Source organism: Lonchura striata, chromosome 3 (genome assembly GCF_050655825.1).
Source record: "Lonchura striata isolate lonStrDom1 chromosome 3, ASM5065582v1, whole genome shotgun sequence".
NCBI classification, from domain to species: Eukaryota; Metazoa; Chordata; class Aves; order Passeriformes; family Estrildidae; genus Lonchura; species Lonchura striata.
Genome location: NC_140705.1, coordinates 35,412,708 through 35,432,893, shown reverse-complemented (window position 1 = coordinate 35,432,893; position 20,186 = coordinate 35,412,708). Strand labels below are relative to the sequence as shown.

Genomic DNA, 20,186 nt, shown 5'->3' with positions numbered 1-20,186 from the left:
TTAGTCATCTTATGAGGTGTGGTTACTTTTATTAATTAAAGTAGAGAATAAGAATATTGAAATGCAATCTCTAAAGCCCTTGAAGTTAAACCTACATGTTAATGACATTTTGTTTGCTGTCCCACAATGCTGTGAGAATTGTAATATTACCTATTCTAAATTTGCTCAAAGGAATTGGATTTCAAATAAACCTATTAAAAAAAGAAGCATGAAAACAGAGCTAAACAGGAATCATCATCCTATTAGTACTGTGAGTTGCCTAATAACAAGCAATGATTAAACATTTGGACCTTGAAAATCACAGTAAGAAAGGGAAGCAATATATCTGTTCCTTAAAATCTTTCTGACTTTCTTCAGTGACAGTTTTTACTTAGCTTGCATGAAGTAATGTTTAGTGCACGTATTTCTGAAGTGCCATAGTCTATAATATTAATTCCATTAGAAACAAACAAAAAATTATGTATTAGTGAGCCTGCTTTACACTATGGTTTTGGAATAGGAGAGGCTTTTCAGTCAATTATTTATATGCAATAAGTACTGAAAGACTTATTATCTCAGAATAATCAATGTTTGGCAGAAGCTTGAGAACACTAATAGCTAATCTTAAAAGTCTTGATCCAGTGTCATTTGAAATAATGGCAGAACTTCTGTCAATTTTAAACAAAGGAGGCTGAGGCCAAGAAGTATTCTTTGAGAGACAATTTTAGATAATCAGTTGAAAGCATCTGTAAAAGAATAGAAAATTTGTCTTTCACTCTTTGCATAATATAGTATGAAGTATTTCAGCAGAAGGGAGTTCCTAATGGTGTGTATTTTCTCAGGGGGCCTTTTTTACAGCTATAAATGCGTGTGTGTGTGTGTATATATATATGTGTGTGTGTGTGTGTGTGTGTACACACACAGGTATGTGTAACACATGCACTGAGCTGGTGTTACTGTCTCTGCGAATAAACTGATGGCAACTAAAAAATTAGGATCAAACTGAGAAGAAGGAGGGAGACTGTGGAATACTGAAATACCTGCATATCTCTTTATTTATCACTCAAATTACTTCTTTTGTTCCTTTGAATCCCCAGCAAATTTCTTCTCTCCATGATATGCTCTCACTCATTCTGGTTCTTCCCTCTCTTCAGCCATCCTGATAATTTGCTTAAGTCAGTGACGAGTGACTTGGGATATCCTCTCTCCTCCTAGGAACTTCTGGAAGATAGCATAAGAAATGAAGGAAGTGACACCCAAAATGCAAAAGATAGTACCACTGCTTCGGGATGCCTTCTAGTGCAGGGTCTGGTGCAGGCTCTCACTTGTGGGTGCTGTGTCAGCCTGTAGAGCAGGGCTGGACAAAGATATCAAGGAGGCATTTGAAGATTCAAAGGGAGAAGGAAAGAGGAGTTTCTGGCATTTGGTGAGCATTCCATTCTCTCGGATGGAGGGCTGCTCTTTTCTGATTTTGCACAAATGATGAAAAGTGGATTTTGTCTGCATTTGGAGGAAGTTCTAAAATATAATTTAATTTTTATTGAAAAAAAAAACCCAAAACATCCAAAGCTCAATCTGCTCATCCATCCAAGCCAAAAATGCTATCCAAACTTCATTTTAAAGGTTTTTTCTTCTCATTTACTTGTCAGCAGGGATTAGAAAGACCAATAAAGAAAGCAGGGATGACCACAGCAGTAATTAAAAACCAAAAGTTAGGTGTGCTCTCTATTGTCTTTTCTGCTAGGGTATGGTATAGTAAACCTTGTATTACCCTTATTAAAATAGGCAGATTCTGTTTAACAGTGCTAATATTAGTAAATATTAGTAAATACACTTGGAGGGTGTGTTTCTGTTTATGGATAGAGTGGACTTATTTTTGAATAGAAGCATTTGTTTTCTGAAGCAAGAGAACTCTTCCCCAGTCTTTTACAGGCAGCGCTGGTTGTCAGTGCTGAGTGGCAAAGTAGAAAAGCTTTCCTCTAGCAAGGAAGAGGCAGCATCAGGAAGCAGCCTGCAGATAAGCAGATATTGCTAAGTAGGGAAGTAGGACAGATACCCTGAGACAGCATCTGGCAGAGCTACGGAGGAGACGTGAGCTCTCCTTTCCAGAGACAGCCAGAGAAGGAGCTGTAGGGACCCAGCTCCTAGAAAGGAGACAAAAGTTCTGCAATTTCATAATATTTAGGTTCTGAGCTCACGCTGATTTCAGCCTTAACAAGTACTATATTTAGTGTCACATATGTTCCTTAATAGAGTCCCAGTCCAATTTAAGAACATACTGCCTCAAATAAACTTGGAAATTTTAGCAATTTGTTGCATTTTTCTAATGCAGAATGGCAAAATAATGATCCTGGCAAAGCATATTCGATGGTCCAGTTTGGGTTACATATTTACCTATATTTTTATCCATATGCTTGTACAGACCATAAAATCATGATATCAGTGTGGCAAAAATACTTGTGGGAGTATCACTAAGTGATTTAGTAAACTAGAGGGTGCCCTCTTCCCCTCCAAAACAGCGAGCCATGTTCTCTCATTTCTCATTCAGTCACACATTAAGACAGATTTTACCAAGTATTTTTAGTTGGAGATTTGGAGCAGCTAAAGTAAGAAATCCTCTTAATAAATATAGGAGCTTTTTTAAACTATCTTTTATACCAGTGTAATTCCATTGACTTCACAAGATTTTTTCCTAATACATTCTGATAGGGAAAGAGCAGCAGGTTGTGGGCATTTTTTTTTTTCACTGTGGGGATAACACTTTCACTGTGCTTAAATCCTTCTGATGAAATAAACGTTTTGCATAGCTTTTGCTTTTTATTAGTAGATGATTTGCTACAATACATGGGAAAGTATCAAATGTACAATACAAAGTTTACTTATTCTCATTGTTATGAAAACAGTTTTCTAGCTTTTGTGAAGCATTACAAACCATTCTGGCTTTCCCAAAGGACTGCAAGCTGAGGTGAGTATAAAATGGGCAGGACAGAGGTACTTTATAAACTTCAGCAATTTTCATCAATTTGCTTTGAATGACAAGAAATATTAAGCTTCTGTCTTCTGTGCTTTAAGGGAAGCACTTCTTAAGAAACTATGTTTACCAATAGCTCTCAAATTTCAGCTGTGTGCTTTTGTTATTAAATGAAGAAAAAATTGTGGAGAGAGGGGCTTTTTTAAAATTTATCTTTTATTGGACCAGCACACATTTTTGAAAAAAAAAAACCAGACAAACTTACGCGTGCAGAAATCCATCTTCAGTAGTGAAACAGGAGCCAATTTCAAGCCAAGCGTAGGCTGGGGACAATTGTTTTGAGTTTAACTTTTTTACAGTGATGAGTTGAAAAAATGGAAGAGAAAAAGGTATCTGACACCTTGAAGCAGATGAGGTTGTTAGTGAAGGCAGAGGTGATAAAGGTTGCAATAAATGTGTCTGAAATAGCAAATGGAGTCTGGGGGTGTTGCTGTTATTAAGAAGAGAGTCGGCAAGGGAGAGAAGAAAACTGAAGAGCAGAAATCTACAGAGGAATTCAATTTGCAATTCACCAAATCCAACTATATAATAAACTTTTGGTAAGAGACTGATTGTTTTGTGAATAAATGCCTCATTTTGATAGGAACATGAGAAGCTGCAGGGGGTCTCTTTCAATATCCCATCTCCATCAGTGTGTGACACAAATCAGGTCCTTAAAAGGTAATTTTAAGCCTTTGGGTGTTCAAGAATTTTTTTAATTTGTAAATCTCTCTGGCTAGAACAGTGAGCAGTCCATGGTAGCTACTTGGGACTCTCAATGATGAAAAATAGGCACACCATAAAAGTGGCTTAGTCTTGTACTGAAATAGATGTTTAGGGCTGTTTCTCTCCGTTGTCTGTAAGGGCAATCCAGAGTGAGTAACTAGGCTTTAGGCACTTAACTTCTGCAGTGAGCTTTTATGTCTGAAGTGAACCTCCCTCAACTCTCCAGGACATGGAAACTCAGCAGGGAAGTCTTAGCACCGACTCAAGGCTGTCTGCACTGCCAGGGGCTGTTCCCAAAAGGTGTTTGAATGTTGGCCTTCCCTTTGAGAGGAGGAAGGGAAACCTCCAATGGATGCGAGCCTGGCTGTGCAGCTTTGCCAGAAGCCAGAGTAGGACCCGTACTATTTAGCCAGCATCTCCACAGACTCTGTCACTTGAAATTGAGGACTTACAAGTCTCTAAGCTGCACTCTGATGCAGTTTTCAGAAGTGCCTCCATTGCATTAGCTTTATTCTAAAAACAAGATAAGATCCTGCCAGAAATTTTACCTTTATAAAGGTATTCCTTCTGTGTTTATCCATGCATTCATTTTCTGGACATTAAATTCAATGGAGAATTTACAAACTAACATTTCTTCTAAATGTTTGCATCAATCACTGATGCTCTATTTTTTATTCTCTGCTAAAACAATGCCATTTCTATAGCAGTGTTTTATAATATATTTTTTATAATATTCTCCTGTTTAAAAAGAAGTGTTAGAAAACATTAATTTGTTCTTTTTTAAAAATGAGCTTCTGTTCATGAAAACTGTAGCAAAAAAATGTATGTTCAGTGTTTGAGTTCCCCAGGAAACTCATACAGCACTGACTTTGTGCTCTCAATCTGACCTTTTTTCATTATATAAGAAAAAAAATAATCCTTATTTAAGTCAGGTTGAAGATAAGATCAGCATGGTGGGCTGGTAATTACATAAAGTGATGTTCAGTCATTAGAGAAAATGTACAGTTGATCCAATGGCTTAGATGTGGGCGAGGAATATGATCTAGCTGTTATGGGTATAAAAGAAAGATGCAACTTTTTCATACATCAGTTTTGGGAACTTACCACCAAGCGTTGAGGACAGCTCATCTTCAAACACCATCCTGCAGTTTCTCTGATTTATTCTTGTCAAACAAGGGAGGTAATATATTTTTATTTTTTAATTACTGTTTTACAGAGGAACAATTACATATGTTTTGACATTCTCTTTCCCTTCTTTCTCAAAAGTTTCCTCCTCCTTCCATTCTGTCAAAGTTTTTGCTTTGAACACTAACTTAAAAGTTACTTTGGGACTAAAACATCAATGCTTAGAATTAAGCTTACTTTGTAAATAGGAGAAAATGAGGCTGTGGAGTTAGATTGCAGCTAAACATTGATAATTTTTGATTTTGGATTGGGTCCCAAACTTCTTCATTAGTAACTTTGTGTTTTTCTCCTGCTCAATGGTAGCAATTGCTGTCAAATATCAAACATTACATAACCTGTGGTAATAACGCATCTTTTAGAGTCTTTAATAGAAAAAGACAAGATATTGTAAATAATGAGGGGAGAATTAATCTGCTGGGAAAGATTTAAAATTACCATCTTTCTAATGAGCTCCTGAAATTCAGGCATTTTATATTGTTCTAGTAGCTTAAGAAAGATAATATTTAATAGAACAAAGTAAAAGCTTCCTTGGTTTTGACGGTGAGATGAAATGAGTGGTAGAAAATTAACTGGGTTAACAGCATGGGGGCAGTCAGAAAATTCAAGTAAGACCATCAGACTAAACAGCTATTGCTCTGGAAAAGTAGAGGAGATCACATCTGTGGTTTATTGACAGGTCTCTGGTTGTTTTGGTATGAGCCTGACAATCTGACTCAATAGAGGAAGTGCAAATCTGCAATTTCAATTCCCCTTTTGGTTAATATAATGTAAAAAAACTTCCCTCTGGGATTCCCTCAAGCCATGACAATGTACCAAATTATAGCATAGTATCTTATTGGAAAAATTAGGGTGAAGGATGCCACAGTGCCTTCAGCAAAACATGAAAAACAGGATAATCTGTCTAGGGTTGTGGTGTTATTCCTGTGGCTGGCTTCTTTTATTGGAGCCATTGAAGCATTTTAGGCTATCAAAAAGCTCAGGATGATGTAGCAACAGATAATTTGGTAAAGTCTGTCTGTCTTCTGCTGGTGCATGAGACTCTCCAGCTGACTTCCTGCACTCTAGGGAATGTTTCCTTGGATGGAGCATGGTTTAACATTAAACGGTAGAATTGTGTTCCAGTGCAGGCAAGTCTGCCAGCAGTCACACCCCCTCTAAGGGACTGGAAAGAGGATATACAGAAAACAACCTTAATAAAAGTGCTTTACTTTCTGGAGGGAAGGATCCAGCCAATCCACTCTGCTTTTGAGCACAATTCAGTTCCCAAAATGTTTGGCAGGACCATAAGCAGTTGTGGACCTTAACAAGTGTGAAGGACCACATTTCTCCTGCAGACACAGCTTACTCTTGTTGAAGAAGCAGGTTACAGTGGGCTGGCAGCTGCTTCTTCGGAGCCTAACAGCCATGTTCAATGTTTCCAAAGCTTTCAGGAAAAGTCCAAGCAGAGAAGGAAAACCACAGATTGCATAGAGCCTTGTATGCATACCTACATGCATACACTGAACTGGCTTTTGGATACCTCTTCTAAATGCTTATTTCTAGTGCTTTGAAATTGTTGCCAAAGTTTTTTTCTTCCTGATCATAATTGGCTGCTTTTAATTCCTTTATCCTCTGTTTTCTGCCAGTATGAACTGACTCACTGGGAAGGTGAGAGAGGGAGGAGGTGAAGTTACTTGTACCTAGCACCCAGCCTTGCCACCTGGTGACTACCATGCCATTAGCCCCTTAGCCATTCTGCTTAGCTGGGCTTCAGATCATTCTCTTTCCTCTATTTTTTTGTTCTGTCTTTATTAGGAAGCTGCTTGTTTCCACTGCCCTAATTCTTTGCACTGGAAAGCACTTCATCTCAGTTTTGCTCATAAACTTTATTTCTTTCCACTTTAGTAACCCACGTCAGGCAGGGGCCATGTTCTTTTCATGCTGCCTTTAGTCTCAGCCTTCAACAATGTGTGTATTTATATTTCTAGACAGATCATGGATTGCTATGGGAAGTATGCAGCTGTCACATTGACCATTTTGTCCGTATTTCTACATCTTCTTCATACTTTCCCAGATGGAGAGTTTCTCATGCAGGGTAAGCTGCTTTCAGCATTCAGAAATAGAACAATTATAAAGAATATTAATTAAATTTTCACATTTTATAAATGTAGTCATAAATTTTATCATTCAGTTGCATTTATTGACAATAAGGGTATAATAAATTAAGATAACTTCTCTATGAGCATGCTTCCTATTTCTTCCCTAAATTTAGTTTCTCCAGGTCAACAATATCCCAGATGACCATGTCATCAAGTTGATGTGGGTAACCTTATTCCTTAAAACACTATTGAATAGTAATGTTTGGCTTCTTGTACTCCTGTGAACTAAATTACAACATAACACTAGGAACAGTAGAACCACAGCTTTTCCTCATAATATACAGAATATTTTTCATATGTAGATCCCATAATATGGGATGCTGGTGGTATAGCATTCTGTGAAAGACACATGTTAGATTTTAAAGATACTTTGGAGGTTGCAGGCTTTTTTATGTAGCCTTAAAATATAAAAAAAATGTGATGTACAAAAATCTTGGTACCACTGAACATTTCATAAGTGCTCTATAACAAAATCTTGCCTGAAAACAGGCAATGTTTAGGAAGCACTACAAATCCTGCTGGTGCTTTTAACTATCTACAGCAGACATCAAGCAACAGAACGTGGCTTGTGCTTCCTCTTATGGCCTGCACTTTCCCTTTCTTTTTGGAAATGAAAATACAGCTGGAAATCAAGTAAAATTCTCTTCCTTATATTTTTATGGCAGGTTGCCCAGAGTGCAAGCTAGGGGAGAACAGATTCTTTTCCAAGCCAGGAGCACCCATTTACCAGTGCACTGGGTGCTGTTTCTCCCGTGCCTATCCCACTCCAATGAGGTCCAAGAAGACCATGCTTGTTCCAAAGAACATTACATCAGAAGCAACATGCTGCGTAGCAAAGGCCTTTACCAAGGTGAGGGTGAGAATGAGGTCTGCTTTAGCTTCTTTTAGAATACAATATTAAGCTGAAGCAGTGAATAGTAAAGAATATGATTTTGCTGGAGGACAATGGAGAACAGTTTGAGGGAAGAATCTTTGGCATTTATGTCCTTTATGCCTTGGTTCTTTCTTTTTTTCTAAAGAAGAAATTATCAACCAGTAGCAAGTCTGATATTCAGCTGGGATGAGGAAATTGGTGCAGTGCCACTGGATTCTATGAAACTGCTTTGTCTCATGACACCTGCAGCTCTGGTGATGGACTTGTTCCACTAATTTCAACTCTCCTGGATGTGCACCCTTCCCTTAAATGCTATGCAGTGTGTATTTGATTTTAATAAGTAAATTACCAAGTGTCTTTCCTGCATAAACAGGTGTTCTCTGAGAAGGTGTCTGGTCAATACTATCAATTATATATATGGGAATGAGGGACCAAAACCATCTGTGCTCATTAGATGAATTGAGATGGTGTTTTACTTTTTCACAGTATAACCAAGAGGGAACTGTAAATGTGTGCAAGTACTGTGAGCATTTAACATTCATCTGGAAGGTTCTTCTAAATCCAGCTATTTTGGGAGTGATTAGGATCCAAGTGAAGAAACCTTACATTTTATGTAATAAATGGTGAGCTAGTTGAAACAAGCTAAGGTGTCTGTCCTGTGGTGACCTGAACCAGGCTCATTAAATGTGTCAGCTAGAGGGTCAGCTGAGTTATCCACTCACAGATTTGGTGCATTTGAAATACCTTAGGGTACTGAAGTGATATGGGTATGGTTGGCAGACACAGAACCCATGAAAGTGTTTCTAGAGTGACAGCTGGAGGCTTGGTGAGATCCCCTCTGACCCCTCAAATGTCAATTGACAGCTCAGTGGGTGCAGCTGAGGAGAGCACTGGGTGCCCACTGGATGTGAGAGCCAGATACCTACTTTAAACTACTCTGAACCAATCCTGGCTCTTCACCTGAGGAGAACATAGATCTTATTTTACACTGACAATGTTATACTTGCCCTGAGGCAGCATCTAGAATTTGGTTGAGATTAAATAGAAAGGTGACTCTTGTGTTCGTTGCCTCTGTTTTTGTAATTTCCATATGATGTATTTTAAGGACACTTTCTGATTTTCCATACATTGGTTACTTGACACTTTTGGAAAATTAGACACTTTAAGGAATGTCCAAGTTAAAGAGCAGCATATTATGTCACTATGCATGTCACTACTGAAAACCTTCACATTACAGCTCCAAAACCTGAGATGATGCAGCTTCATAGGTTGGTGTTAAGGTTATTCTAGTACATGTACCCCAAAGGGCCTGTTTACTTTGTAGTTAAGAAAAAGTTTTCAGACATATTTTACTTGACAGTGCTGTTCTTACTGTGCAGCTAATCCTAATTATTTGTTATATGTGTGTGTGTTTTCTTTTTTTAAGATTACCCTTAAGGACAATGTGAAGATAGAGAACCATACAGATTGTCACTGCAGTACCTGCTACTATCATAAATCCTAAAGCCCGTCCCTTTGTTAATGGTCAAGGACAACGGTGAACGGAACATTTGTTTTTCAGCTTTTATAGCACCACAGTGTAAAACCTTATGTTTTCTGATAAAGACTCTGGGTAGACCGCTGGATAAGATAGATGGCTATTTTATTTCCTCCTTGCTTCTTTGTGCATTTAAGTAAGTGTAATTATTTCCATTAGGGATAAAATACAGCACTTGCATGACCAAATGCTTGATCTATTTTTAAAATAAACTATCAGTTAAATCATCAATGTTTATTGAGGAAAATGGTGATTTATTATCTTAACAGACAAAAATAGATTCTGATGCAATTTAAATTTCTAGATTTTTTTAATGGGAGATAGTGGGGAAAAAAGAAGTGAGGTATGGGAAATGGAACAGAAGAAGAATTTTTTTCCCTTTATTCAATTAATGATTAAATTTTTTGAAGTTGCTATGTATTGTTCCTCCTGCTTTTCTTCCATTTTTATTTTACCTAATGGGCAGAAAGTATACTTGTATATCTTCTATGCATAGTACTCTGTCTTTCTGTGCCATCTTTTCTATTTCTTTGTATTTATTCTCCTCCCATATAGATAGGCAAATGATGCAAAATCAAACCCTATGAAGAAGTTTTGTACATTTTCATGTAGCAATGCAGAATAGAGTAGTCATACAAGAGTATTAGGTGTTTAAGCTGCTTACCTTTTGCTTGTCTTCATCAAGGCATAGGGCTTTAGTAATTCCCAAATGCCTCGTACTAGACCCAGGTATACAAATGGAAAAGGCAGGGAATGTGTTAGGTGAGAAGAGGAGCACAGAATATGTACTCATAACACCTGATATTAGCATCAAAAACTTGTTTAGTTGTAGTGGGTTGCATCGGGGGCTCTGGAGGAACTGCTCACAGGTCTGAAGCCTGCCTATGGGAACTGAAGTGAATTAATTTCTTTGCTCTTCATCCTAATTTCTGGGGTGAGAACATCATCCTTGCTTGGGTCACTGTCAGCAAGGTTTAAATGTGCTAACTCAAAATGCCTCAGATATACTTGTGTGGGATTTCCCAGCAATTGAAGCTGGGAGGATAGCAGTAAAAGATTCCAATGGGGATAGGGAAGATTTCCTGGAGTGAGGCTGTGAGGGTGACTGCTCTGTCCCGGGCCATGGCTGTGGCTGTTACCTGTGCCGATGCCAAATGACTGAAGTAGTTTAGAGGGACCCCCAGGGCTAAGCTGTGATGGGGAACTTGAGGAGCTGAAGATCGGCTTGTAATGAACATACAAATCCACCAATCACCCACCCCGCTTCTGTCTATTGGAGTGCAAATTCAGTGCTATTTGCTAAGAATACAATCATGGGGCTTTGTGGAGAAGAAAAGGCTTTTCGTATGTAGAGGAGATTAAGTTCTTAGAAAAGTGTTTTTCAGTATATGTTCAATAAACCTTACTAACCTCATCTCCACACCTTAAGCCCTCCACCCTCTCTTATGTGCTAGCTTCATCGTGCCATTCCTGGAAGATGTTTTGCCAGACTTGCTCTTGAAAAAAGCCAATTTTGTGAAGGAGACTGATCTCGTTGCTTCACTGTTCTTACTACTCTGGAAAATGTCAATATTCTGGAAAGATTTTCCCTTAGTGTTTTATATAAGTCTCAGTTGCCTCCGCGTCACTTTTGGTCAGAGGAGAGAAAGTTCAGCAGGATGGTCTTTAGGATTAGATTATCAACACCAGCAGCACAGGTTTTCAGGATGCAGAGTCTAATTTCTCATTCTGGATCATCACTCAAAAATTGTGGGAATACATGTCAAGCAGCTGCTGTAGCTGACTCATGATTCCAAGCTGCTGTACAATTTCATTAAACGGGATTGATGTGGCTACTTTTGCAGAAAAGCCAGGTCCTACCTGGGATTCCTGGGAAATGAGAGAGGAGTGATTTGGGCTGCAGCATGATTACCTTCGGGAATGGTATCTCATTTTCTCATAACTTTGACAGGACTGGAAAGGAGAGCACGGAAGCAAGTTCCCTGAAGTTTGCTTTTAGGAGTGATGTGCCTTTTTGTGTTGCCAACCTTCTTGGATGATGTCTTACTCAAATAATCTCCTCTAGCAGAATCAAACACTTGCCTGTCTATCTATGCTTGTGCTGCCCACAGCAGCCACACAATAAATTTTTGTTTACAACTTTTGAATCAACTTCCATATTTTGGGTTGTGAAACCATAGAAATACCAACTAGCATGAAATCCATGCTTTATAAAAAAAAAAGAAAAAAAGAAAAAAAAAAAAGTTCTCTAGCTCTGTGTCCTGCTAGGATGCCTGGCGTTTTTTTAGGGCTTTTCCCCTTTTGTTTGTACCAAGCCTTTTAGTTGTGACCTCCTCAACTCAGGGATCCCTCTCCCCCTCAGGCAACCTCAGGCACCAGAACTTGCGGAGTGTGTATTGTGAGGCCGTGTAGAATGGGGGAACACCGCCTCTTTAAGTTCTCTGTCTCTAACTTTTCAGTTCAGAAGTAGCAACGCATGACAAGGGAAGGGGTGGAATAAGCACGCAGATACACAAACTCATCAGCAGGTGGTAAGGGAAACAAGAAGACAGAGCAGAGCCATTAGGGATGGCACTCGGGCATCCTGGGCTTCCTAAGCAGTGGGAAGCGGGAATGAGCCTCCTGCCGTGGGTCCTTAGGGAATGGGCAAAACTTTGGATCCCCTGTGTGTGTGCTGCAAGTCCTAAGAGAGCTGGAGAAGGAACACATAGATCTTGGTGACAGCAACTAGCAAGAACAGTATGCCAGCACGATAAGGTCAGGGCAGACCTTACCAACTTCCACAAGTCCCTAAACAGATGGTGTAGCCAGGTGAGGCTCTGTCTCTTTCCCCAAGCAGCAGGTGATAGGACATGAGGTAGTGGCCTGGAGTTGCAGCAGGGGAGGTTTAGACTGAATCCTAGGAAACATTTATTCACAGAGAAGCTTGTTAAGCACTGGAGCAGGCTGCCCAGGGAGTGATGGAGTCACCAAACCTGGAGGTATTTAAAAGACGTGTAAATGTGGCACTTAGGGACATGATTAAGCAGGGGACTTTGTCAGGGCTGGGTTAAAGGTTAGACTAGATGATCTTAAAGGTCTATTCAATCTGAAATGATTCTATCATTCTAAAAGAGAGCACTCATCATCTGGGATGAAATTATTTTCTTCTAGACACCAGGATTGTCCCAGTTGAAGGGACACTGGGTAGGTCAAGTTGCCAGCAATTGGAGGGACCAGGGTGTATATTTATGTGGGAGACGTTTAAATATTAGCACATGTAAATAACAAAATATGCTTCTTTTCCCCCTAGTTAATTTTATCCTGTATGTACTTGTGTGTGTAATTGTATGACAAATTTTCAGCTGGACTAATTGATGAGCAGAAGGAAGCCAGAACCTGGAAGGACTCAAGGTCTTAGGTCGTGCTGAATAAGGGGACACAGGGTCAGGGCATGGGTGGACAGAGAAGCTGTGCTAAATTCAATGAATGCATGACTGTGGAGAGGTTTGTGAGATGAATGTGTGGTCCATACATTTTCTTGCTAGCAAACTTCAAGCTGGACTATCTGGAGAGTAGGAGGAGACCCACTTGGTCTAGGTAAGGGACTGCTCTAAAAGCATGGGTTTTAGAGGGCTTTACAAGCTGAGCTGATATTCAAGGATCTGTGAATGTAACTGTGCTCATGAATCTCAAAGCGAGGACATGTTTTCATACAGGACTTCAATCCTTATCAGCTGGAGAGGAGGGGGGTGAGGGTTGTTTGTGTTTATGTGACTGTGGCTGAAGGTAGTGGTCTGCTGAGTAATCTCTGTGCAGTTTCCTTGGTGCCTCTCTGGGACAAATGCTCATCTTTTCTTCTGGACAAACCTGAACACAAGGACAGGAGCTGTGTCCAATAGACTGAGATGGAGAGTCCCTATGTGCCCACAGTTGGGCTGCACCAGTCAGTCCAGAGAGATCCCTGAGTCCTGAAGTCCACAGGAGTCAGCAGCCAACCTTTACATCTTTAACATATGTTATTTGAATACATTTTCTTTGGCCGTTGTAGCTGTCAGAATGAGGTCAGAATGTGTTTCTTTACATTTGAAAGTAAGAGTAAAAATCCAGACCATGGTTGGAAGAGTGGCAATGGTAGATCAGTGGGCCCACTTACAGTCAGGACTAGGAAAAACAATGCTACATGTTATCAGGAAGCTAATACAGTGGACCATAATAGAGAATAAATGGGATATGAGTAGGAGTACTATGGATGACTCTAGATTTATATGTGTAGGGATTAAATACCATATTTGCAGTAAAAAAAAAACAAAAACCAAAAAACAAAAACAAAAACAGAAATAAAGCACAATACTGTTTCATTGCATTATAAAATGGCTGAAATAGAGGCTCAGTTGGTCATATATATTCAACAGGGCACAGACAGACAATGTCATAAAATCAGAAGGAAAACTAGTCTCTTGTTTATGTAGATAGCCAATGTACATCTTCTGTATTTTAGGAACAGGGTATTTGTGCATGGAGATAAAATGAAGTCTTTCTCAGTGTGGTTTATAAGTAACAATGAATCAGTCAGACTGATACTGTGGATTAAAAATGCTGAAGATCAAGCAGACTGAAGATAAAAATGATATGATATATTTTTGCTGTTGCAGTGACCTATATAAACTTACATCATCACAGTCCTAAAACAAATTCATTCTGTGAGCAGAGGGGTTAGTGAAACTTGGTTTCCTGACTATCTGTGCCACATCTCATTGAAAATCTATGTTGCCATGTCCTCAGCAAACACTCTTCCTCCTGCCTGGTGGTCCCGTCAGATGCTCTCCTGAGCTGCTGCAGAGCCATTAGGCAGAGCCAGGGCTGCTGTTTGTCCATCCAGCTTGTTTGCTTAGGGGTGCTACCAACTTCTTTTCAGTCAGATCCCAATTTTTATATTTTGCCATTAGTAGGTGTTTATTTTCACAGAGCTGCTAAGACCTTCCTGAGGTCAATTCCCTTTATCCAAAAATATTCAAACCTGACCAGAGAGTTAAACACTTGCTGAGGAGCAGCTGTTGGACACCTGTGTGGACAGACAGAGTGTGAGGGCCTCACTGCTTCCAGGTGCCAGGCTGAAAAACCTTTCAATTTACAGTCCACAGCTGGTGAGAACAGGAAGGGCATCGTCTTGGCAGAAAGATAAAGCTCTCAGGCTGTAGGGATTTTAATGAATTGACGTTTCAGACCAGACCTCTTACTCCTAGCAAGACTGAGAATCTCCAAGCGAGCAGTCCTTTTCCCTCCCTTTAACCCTGCCTAAACAGTGTTTTTTTAATAGTGATGAGGGGGAAAGAGGTTATCCCAGGGCTTGTTCTGGAAAAACATAGGCTGTTTCCCTTTTACAGCTGGAAAAAGCTCCTTACTAAATTGGAATTCCCTTAAATATATGCGCACATAACAGTGGAGGGAAGGGCATCAATGAAGATTGCCATGAAAAAAGACTGATTTGAAGATGATGCCAGGAAACTTGTGAACTCACTTGGTGATGAAATAAAACTAACAGTTAATCAGGCGTCTGTTATAACAGGTGTCTGGAGGATTTCACCATTTAAGGGGTTTCCCTGTTGCTCTGCAATTTCCCGTGTCTCTGACATATGTTAACCCAGCGCTTGTCCTGCTGTCAGGTTGGAGCAAGATGCCATCTCATTATCTGCACACAGTGTAAGCAGTAAACCTAACAGTTCCTGCTCTGCCAAACCGTTCTGGGTCTGGGGGTATGAGAGAAACCACTATTCTTTTGGTTAAGGGAAAAAAAAGGCCAGGAAATTTGCTTTGGGAGAGGACTTCAGCTCAGTGTTAATTTATTGACAATTTGGGGTTTATTGGTTTTATAATTTGTTTTTAAAATAATCTGTCTTTCTTCATAATTTTGATGGTCTAAAAGCATAAGAAACATCTTTCAGGTCATATTAATCATCCTTCTAGCCCATCCACTTGGTTTCTGACTCTGGCAGTATCAGATGCTGTTTATGGGATCACCAGACTCTGGCCATTTCTTGCACTTGGTTTCCCTTGTGCCACTCCCAAGTATCACAGAATCTCTCCCTCATGTGCCAGTATCCACAATGGTTTACTGGGGGCTGCTGGGCTGCTAGGGATTACATCTCTGCCTTGTTCTTTCTCTGTCTACCCACGCACTTCTTTTGTATTGATTTATCCACTCTAGTTTGAACCTGCTGGAATTATGTGCTTTTATAAGTTCCTGTCACAATAACTTACAGAAGTATAAAAATCACTTACTCTATTTTAAACTAATTTCCTAGATACTCCTTAATTATTTTGTAATACTCAGCTGTTCCTGTTCTTAGCATCGTCCACTCTATCACAAAGACCCCAGCATTTTTAGGGTTTTCCTTGAAAGGCATCTTCTTGATCATTTTCCCCCATACCTGCTTTAACTCTTTCACCCTTCCTGAGATGCAGAGAGCAGACTTGTACTCCAATGTGGTAATACTAAAGTTACTTGTAGCAGCAAAATGAAGCCCTCTGTCTTGTTCTGGTACCCTTATCATGAAAGAGTATCTGATTCCATGATACTATTTTAGCTTATATTGCTGTCCAGAGACTCATACATAATAACTCTGAAGATTTTATTTTTTGACATGCCCCTTCCAGTTCTGCATTTGGCATCACCTGTAGTTTGGTTTATTTTTCCCTAAATGCATGAACTTATATTTATATGTTCTGAAGTTTATCTGATATCTGTTTGACCATTTTGGTTTGTCTGGTCTTTCTGGGGATCTTCACCTTCAGCATAAGTGTTGGCTGCCTGAGGAAGGGTTTAGTACATTCTATGAATCTGGAAATGTCACAGAGGATTTTCTTCTCTAGTTTTCTGATTAATATGTTGAGTAAAACTGATTCTTGAAAGTAAAAGGTCCAAGTTAGCCTTACCCTTTGTTTCCTATGCTTTAGCTAGCTTTTGCTTTGTAAAAGAAACATTTTCTCCAACCTTGTGTCAACTTAAGCTTCTCTAAAAACACTGTTTAGGCATTATTTTGGCATGTCTCCATTTTCTGAAGTATTATAATAGTAAAATGCCCCAAGTCTTAGTATCCAGTTCTAGCTGTCTCAAGCTGCTGCTTGATAGAGATTGAACAATCCCCTGGTGATTGCTAAGACTGCCTTTACCCTGCTGCAGGGTTTGGAGTCAGGCTTCCTTACAGCAGAGTCAGTTTTCATTTCTTGAAAATATTGTTAGGAAATTTTCTTTTGGAGCAAGACTAGCCATAGTTTGGCTCAGTGACAGCAAGGTTTGAATTTCCTACACCTCTGCATGGAGACAGCCTAGAGAAGGGTCAGTCCAGAAACAAAACCACCACTCCAAACACAGCTCCTATGCCTGTTTCTCCTACTTCCAGGAATGACTACAGTGAGTCACTGCTAGCCTGTATGAACATGGTAACTTCTACCATGCAGTCACAGCTAAGGGAATCAGTGTTCAAAGAGGAAAAGCCATCATGCTCTATTTCTCTATTCGTTTTTTGTTTTATTTTTAATCTCCATTTTATTCCCCATCATTATTTTCTGCCCATCTTCTAAGTGATACTCTAGTGAGTGCAAAGGCCCATCAGGTGTCATCCTCAGCAGACAGGGATAGAGAATGTTATTCCTTGCTCTCACACCTTAACACAAGCATACACTTCTTAATTTAAGTAAGGTAGGGCAAATGAAGGGAGAATGTTTTTTCTTTCCCCTGCAGGTTTTTGAGTTAGCTGTATTTGGAATAACTATGTTTGTACATGTGTTTGTCATTTCTCTTCTTTTAAGTCCTTATACTAAGTGGATCATAATGTTCCTTTCATGTAAATATATTCCCAGAGGAGGATACAACAGCAAAGCAATTCTGAAAAGTCACAAAATAAATAAAAGGGCAAAACACTGAGCCATGTATTACTGGAAAACGTAAGGGTGCACGGTTGCCTGAGAGCCCAGGGGAAATAGCTCCAGCTGATGGGGCCTCCAAGCACAGAGCTGGAGGTAGAAGTCTGAAAGAGCTCTAAGTTAAAGCTTAAAAGAGATGGGTAATTGCATAGCCATTAGTAACATTTACAGCCATAAATGCAAAGATAATGGCAAGCCTAAACAAACCCATTGCTTAAGATCTTGGCCCTGTAGGCATTAGAAGGAACGGGGCTTTTTATTGCTTTTTGGTCAGATTAAATACTTGTTTCTGATAGGTTTTATTAAATTTTTCTTTTTCTTTGCTTGGGCATGAGGCATTAACCATTTCTGGGGCAATGATACAGGGTTTCATAGTATAACAGTATTCCTAACAAGGATATCTTCTACTTTCCTAGCATTACTGAATAATTTCTGTCCCAAGCAGAAGAGAAAACATAATTTTGCTCTAGACGTGTGATCTAGCAGTGGGGAGACTGAAAACCAGCAGAGTGTTCAGAATAATAAACATGGAGACAGCATGATGCTATTTACTGTAACAACTTGCCTTTCTGTGATCTTCATTTCCTCCATCCTTGGGCAGCATCAGCCCAGGGGCTTTTTGCTGGTGCCATGAATGCAATAGATTTCTGTGAAGTGCTTGGGAAGAGGGAGCTGGTGACAACACAAACGAGTCCAGTGGTTATGCTCTGGATCCATCCAGTGGTTATGTTGCAGATCACCTCAAGGACAAATTGAGTTCCAGGCTGTTGGTCTGGGCACAAGGGCTCTACAGGCATCAGGTGATGAGCATAGAACAACTGATTTCGGTGGCTGATGTGATTCTGGATGTCCATATGGCTGTGAGTGTAGGTAATGAGGAAGATTTGCTCCTTTTTAGCTGCTTGATTAGAGAATGGCCATGAGGCAAAGATAATGCTTCTTACATGAGGAATGTGTCAGATAGAACACAATGACTTTGTTGTGTGCATAATCTCTGTTGAGAAATTACTGTGTATTTGAACTGTGCTTTGTAGTTTCTAAAACCCAATTCAGAGTCAGTGTTTTGATACTTAGAGTTAAAACTCTGCCCTTGATGGTTCCTATTTCTTCTGTTTTACATTACAGTGTATGCTAAGTGTCAAAAACATTGTTACTGTTCTTCCACAGGAAGGAAAAAAGGTTGTTCTGCTTCTGTTATTGTAAAACCTTGTCTCAATGGGCTGGGTAGAAAATCTTGTGTATAGTTGATAGTAGTTTAAGACTGATAACCACTCCACCCCTTCCACCTCTTCAGGTAAGATAAAACAGGTCTTACAGGAAGAGGGTTTGGACAAGATCTGTATCTGATATGAGCCGTCTGGTCTGAGCAGACTGCTATGAAAGAAGACCAGAAGATTGCTCTCTGGGGGCAGCTCCCTGCCCTCAAGCCCGGGTTTGAACAGCAGTGCCCAGGCTGGGAGAGCAAGGTCGTACAGGACTGTAGTAAGTCCTCTATTTTCTTTTTAGGCCTCATAAACTACATTAGAGAGATAATGACACGTTATCATATCAGATCCAGGGACCCAAGAGAGCTTCTCCAGACAACCAGCAACCAAACACCCCTAAAAGCTGCCTGCAGCTGGGTGCTAAGATTCCACCAGGTTGTTTTGAGGACTTTACCCCACATGCCACTGGAGATCTTCTCTGAACAAAGGACACATCTCTAGGGACATGAATATTTAAATATATAACATATAATATACAAATCTATGACATATACATTTATTAAATACTATATAATGTATTTATTATAGAGTATATATATTTATTTATGAGATACTTGAATACTACAGACACATTCACTGGAATAGGAAGATTAAGCCACATCAACTTCTTTTGGCTGTGAAGAATCCTGTACAACAGCTAGCAAAGATCACAATTTAACTTAGGTATCCTTAGACCTTCCCCCTTTTTACCTGCAGGCACCTGTCCCCCGAGTTAAATCCTCACCAGAAGGAAACATATCACAAATGGAACTAATCTGCAGCAAAGAGTCCTGAGCACATCACCACAAACACCATGACCAGCACTCCAGGCAGCACTGCTTGAGAAACACCAACACCTCTGGGCAAGGGAGGCCAGAACGCCACCACCAACCACACGCTCAGCAACGCTCGTTTCCCTAGGCAGACTTGAAAAAATTGAAGAGGGAATAAAAATTCACAGCTAGACTTCATAGCAAAACCTACAGACTTGGCAGCCCAGAATATCACAGCTTTTCCTGATGAGCGTTTTGTTGCTCCTACTCCGTCTTTACACAGCAGAGGCCGTGGCTCTGTCGTCTCTCCTCTTCCAAACTGTGCTTTGTAGCGCAGAGGTGCGAACTGTTCCTTCCAAGGCGCTCCCTGGTCAAAGCGATGCCCTGCCCCTGCCCGAGCAGCGCTGCGCTCTGCGGGCGCAGCAGCGGCCGTGTCCCGGCGAACCCGACCCGGCCCTACACCCCAACAAATGCTGCTGCCGCTGCGGGGGGCTCTTCTTGTCTGTGCCAGCCTGTCTTTATTCTTAATGAGGGGCTGGAAGTGCAGGGCGGCTCAGGTGGGAAGGGGCCCCAGGGGGTCTCCAGCGCAGCCTCCTCTCAGCCGCTCAGCTGTGAGCTGGGGTGGATTTAATGATGCTGCCTGGCGGTAGGACGGGGCTGAGCTTTAAAGCAAAAAAGCAGAAATGCTTTAAAGATCTTTTTGTGTGTGCACGACCATGGCATTGTGTCTGTGTAGACCCAAGGTCAAATTAATACTTTTCGCTTTTTCTCTCCCTGTTGGGTCCATATTGGGTAGGAAAAACACAAGATACATC

General features: G+C 40.2%; 1 protein-coding gene across 1 annotated transcript; it reads left to right on the top strand.

Annotated features, from left to right (window-relative positions):
• Positions 1–896: 896 nt before the first annotated feature.
• Positions 897–18,485, top strand: CGA (glycoprotein hormones, alpha polypeptide). Its single transcript, XM_085574835.1, has 3 exons — positions 897–6,974; positions 7,704–7,894; positions 9,339–18,485. Exons 1-3 carry the CDS (start codon positions 6,818–6,820, stop codon positions 9,414–9,416), a joined length of 426 nt encoding a protein of 141 aa, XP_085430961.1. The 5' UTR covers positions 897–6,817; the 3' UTR covers positions 9,417–18,485.
• The last annotated feature ends 1,701 nt before the right edge of the window (positions 18,486–20,186 follow it).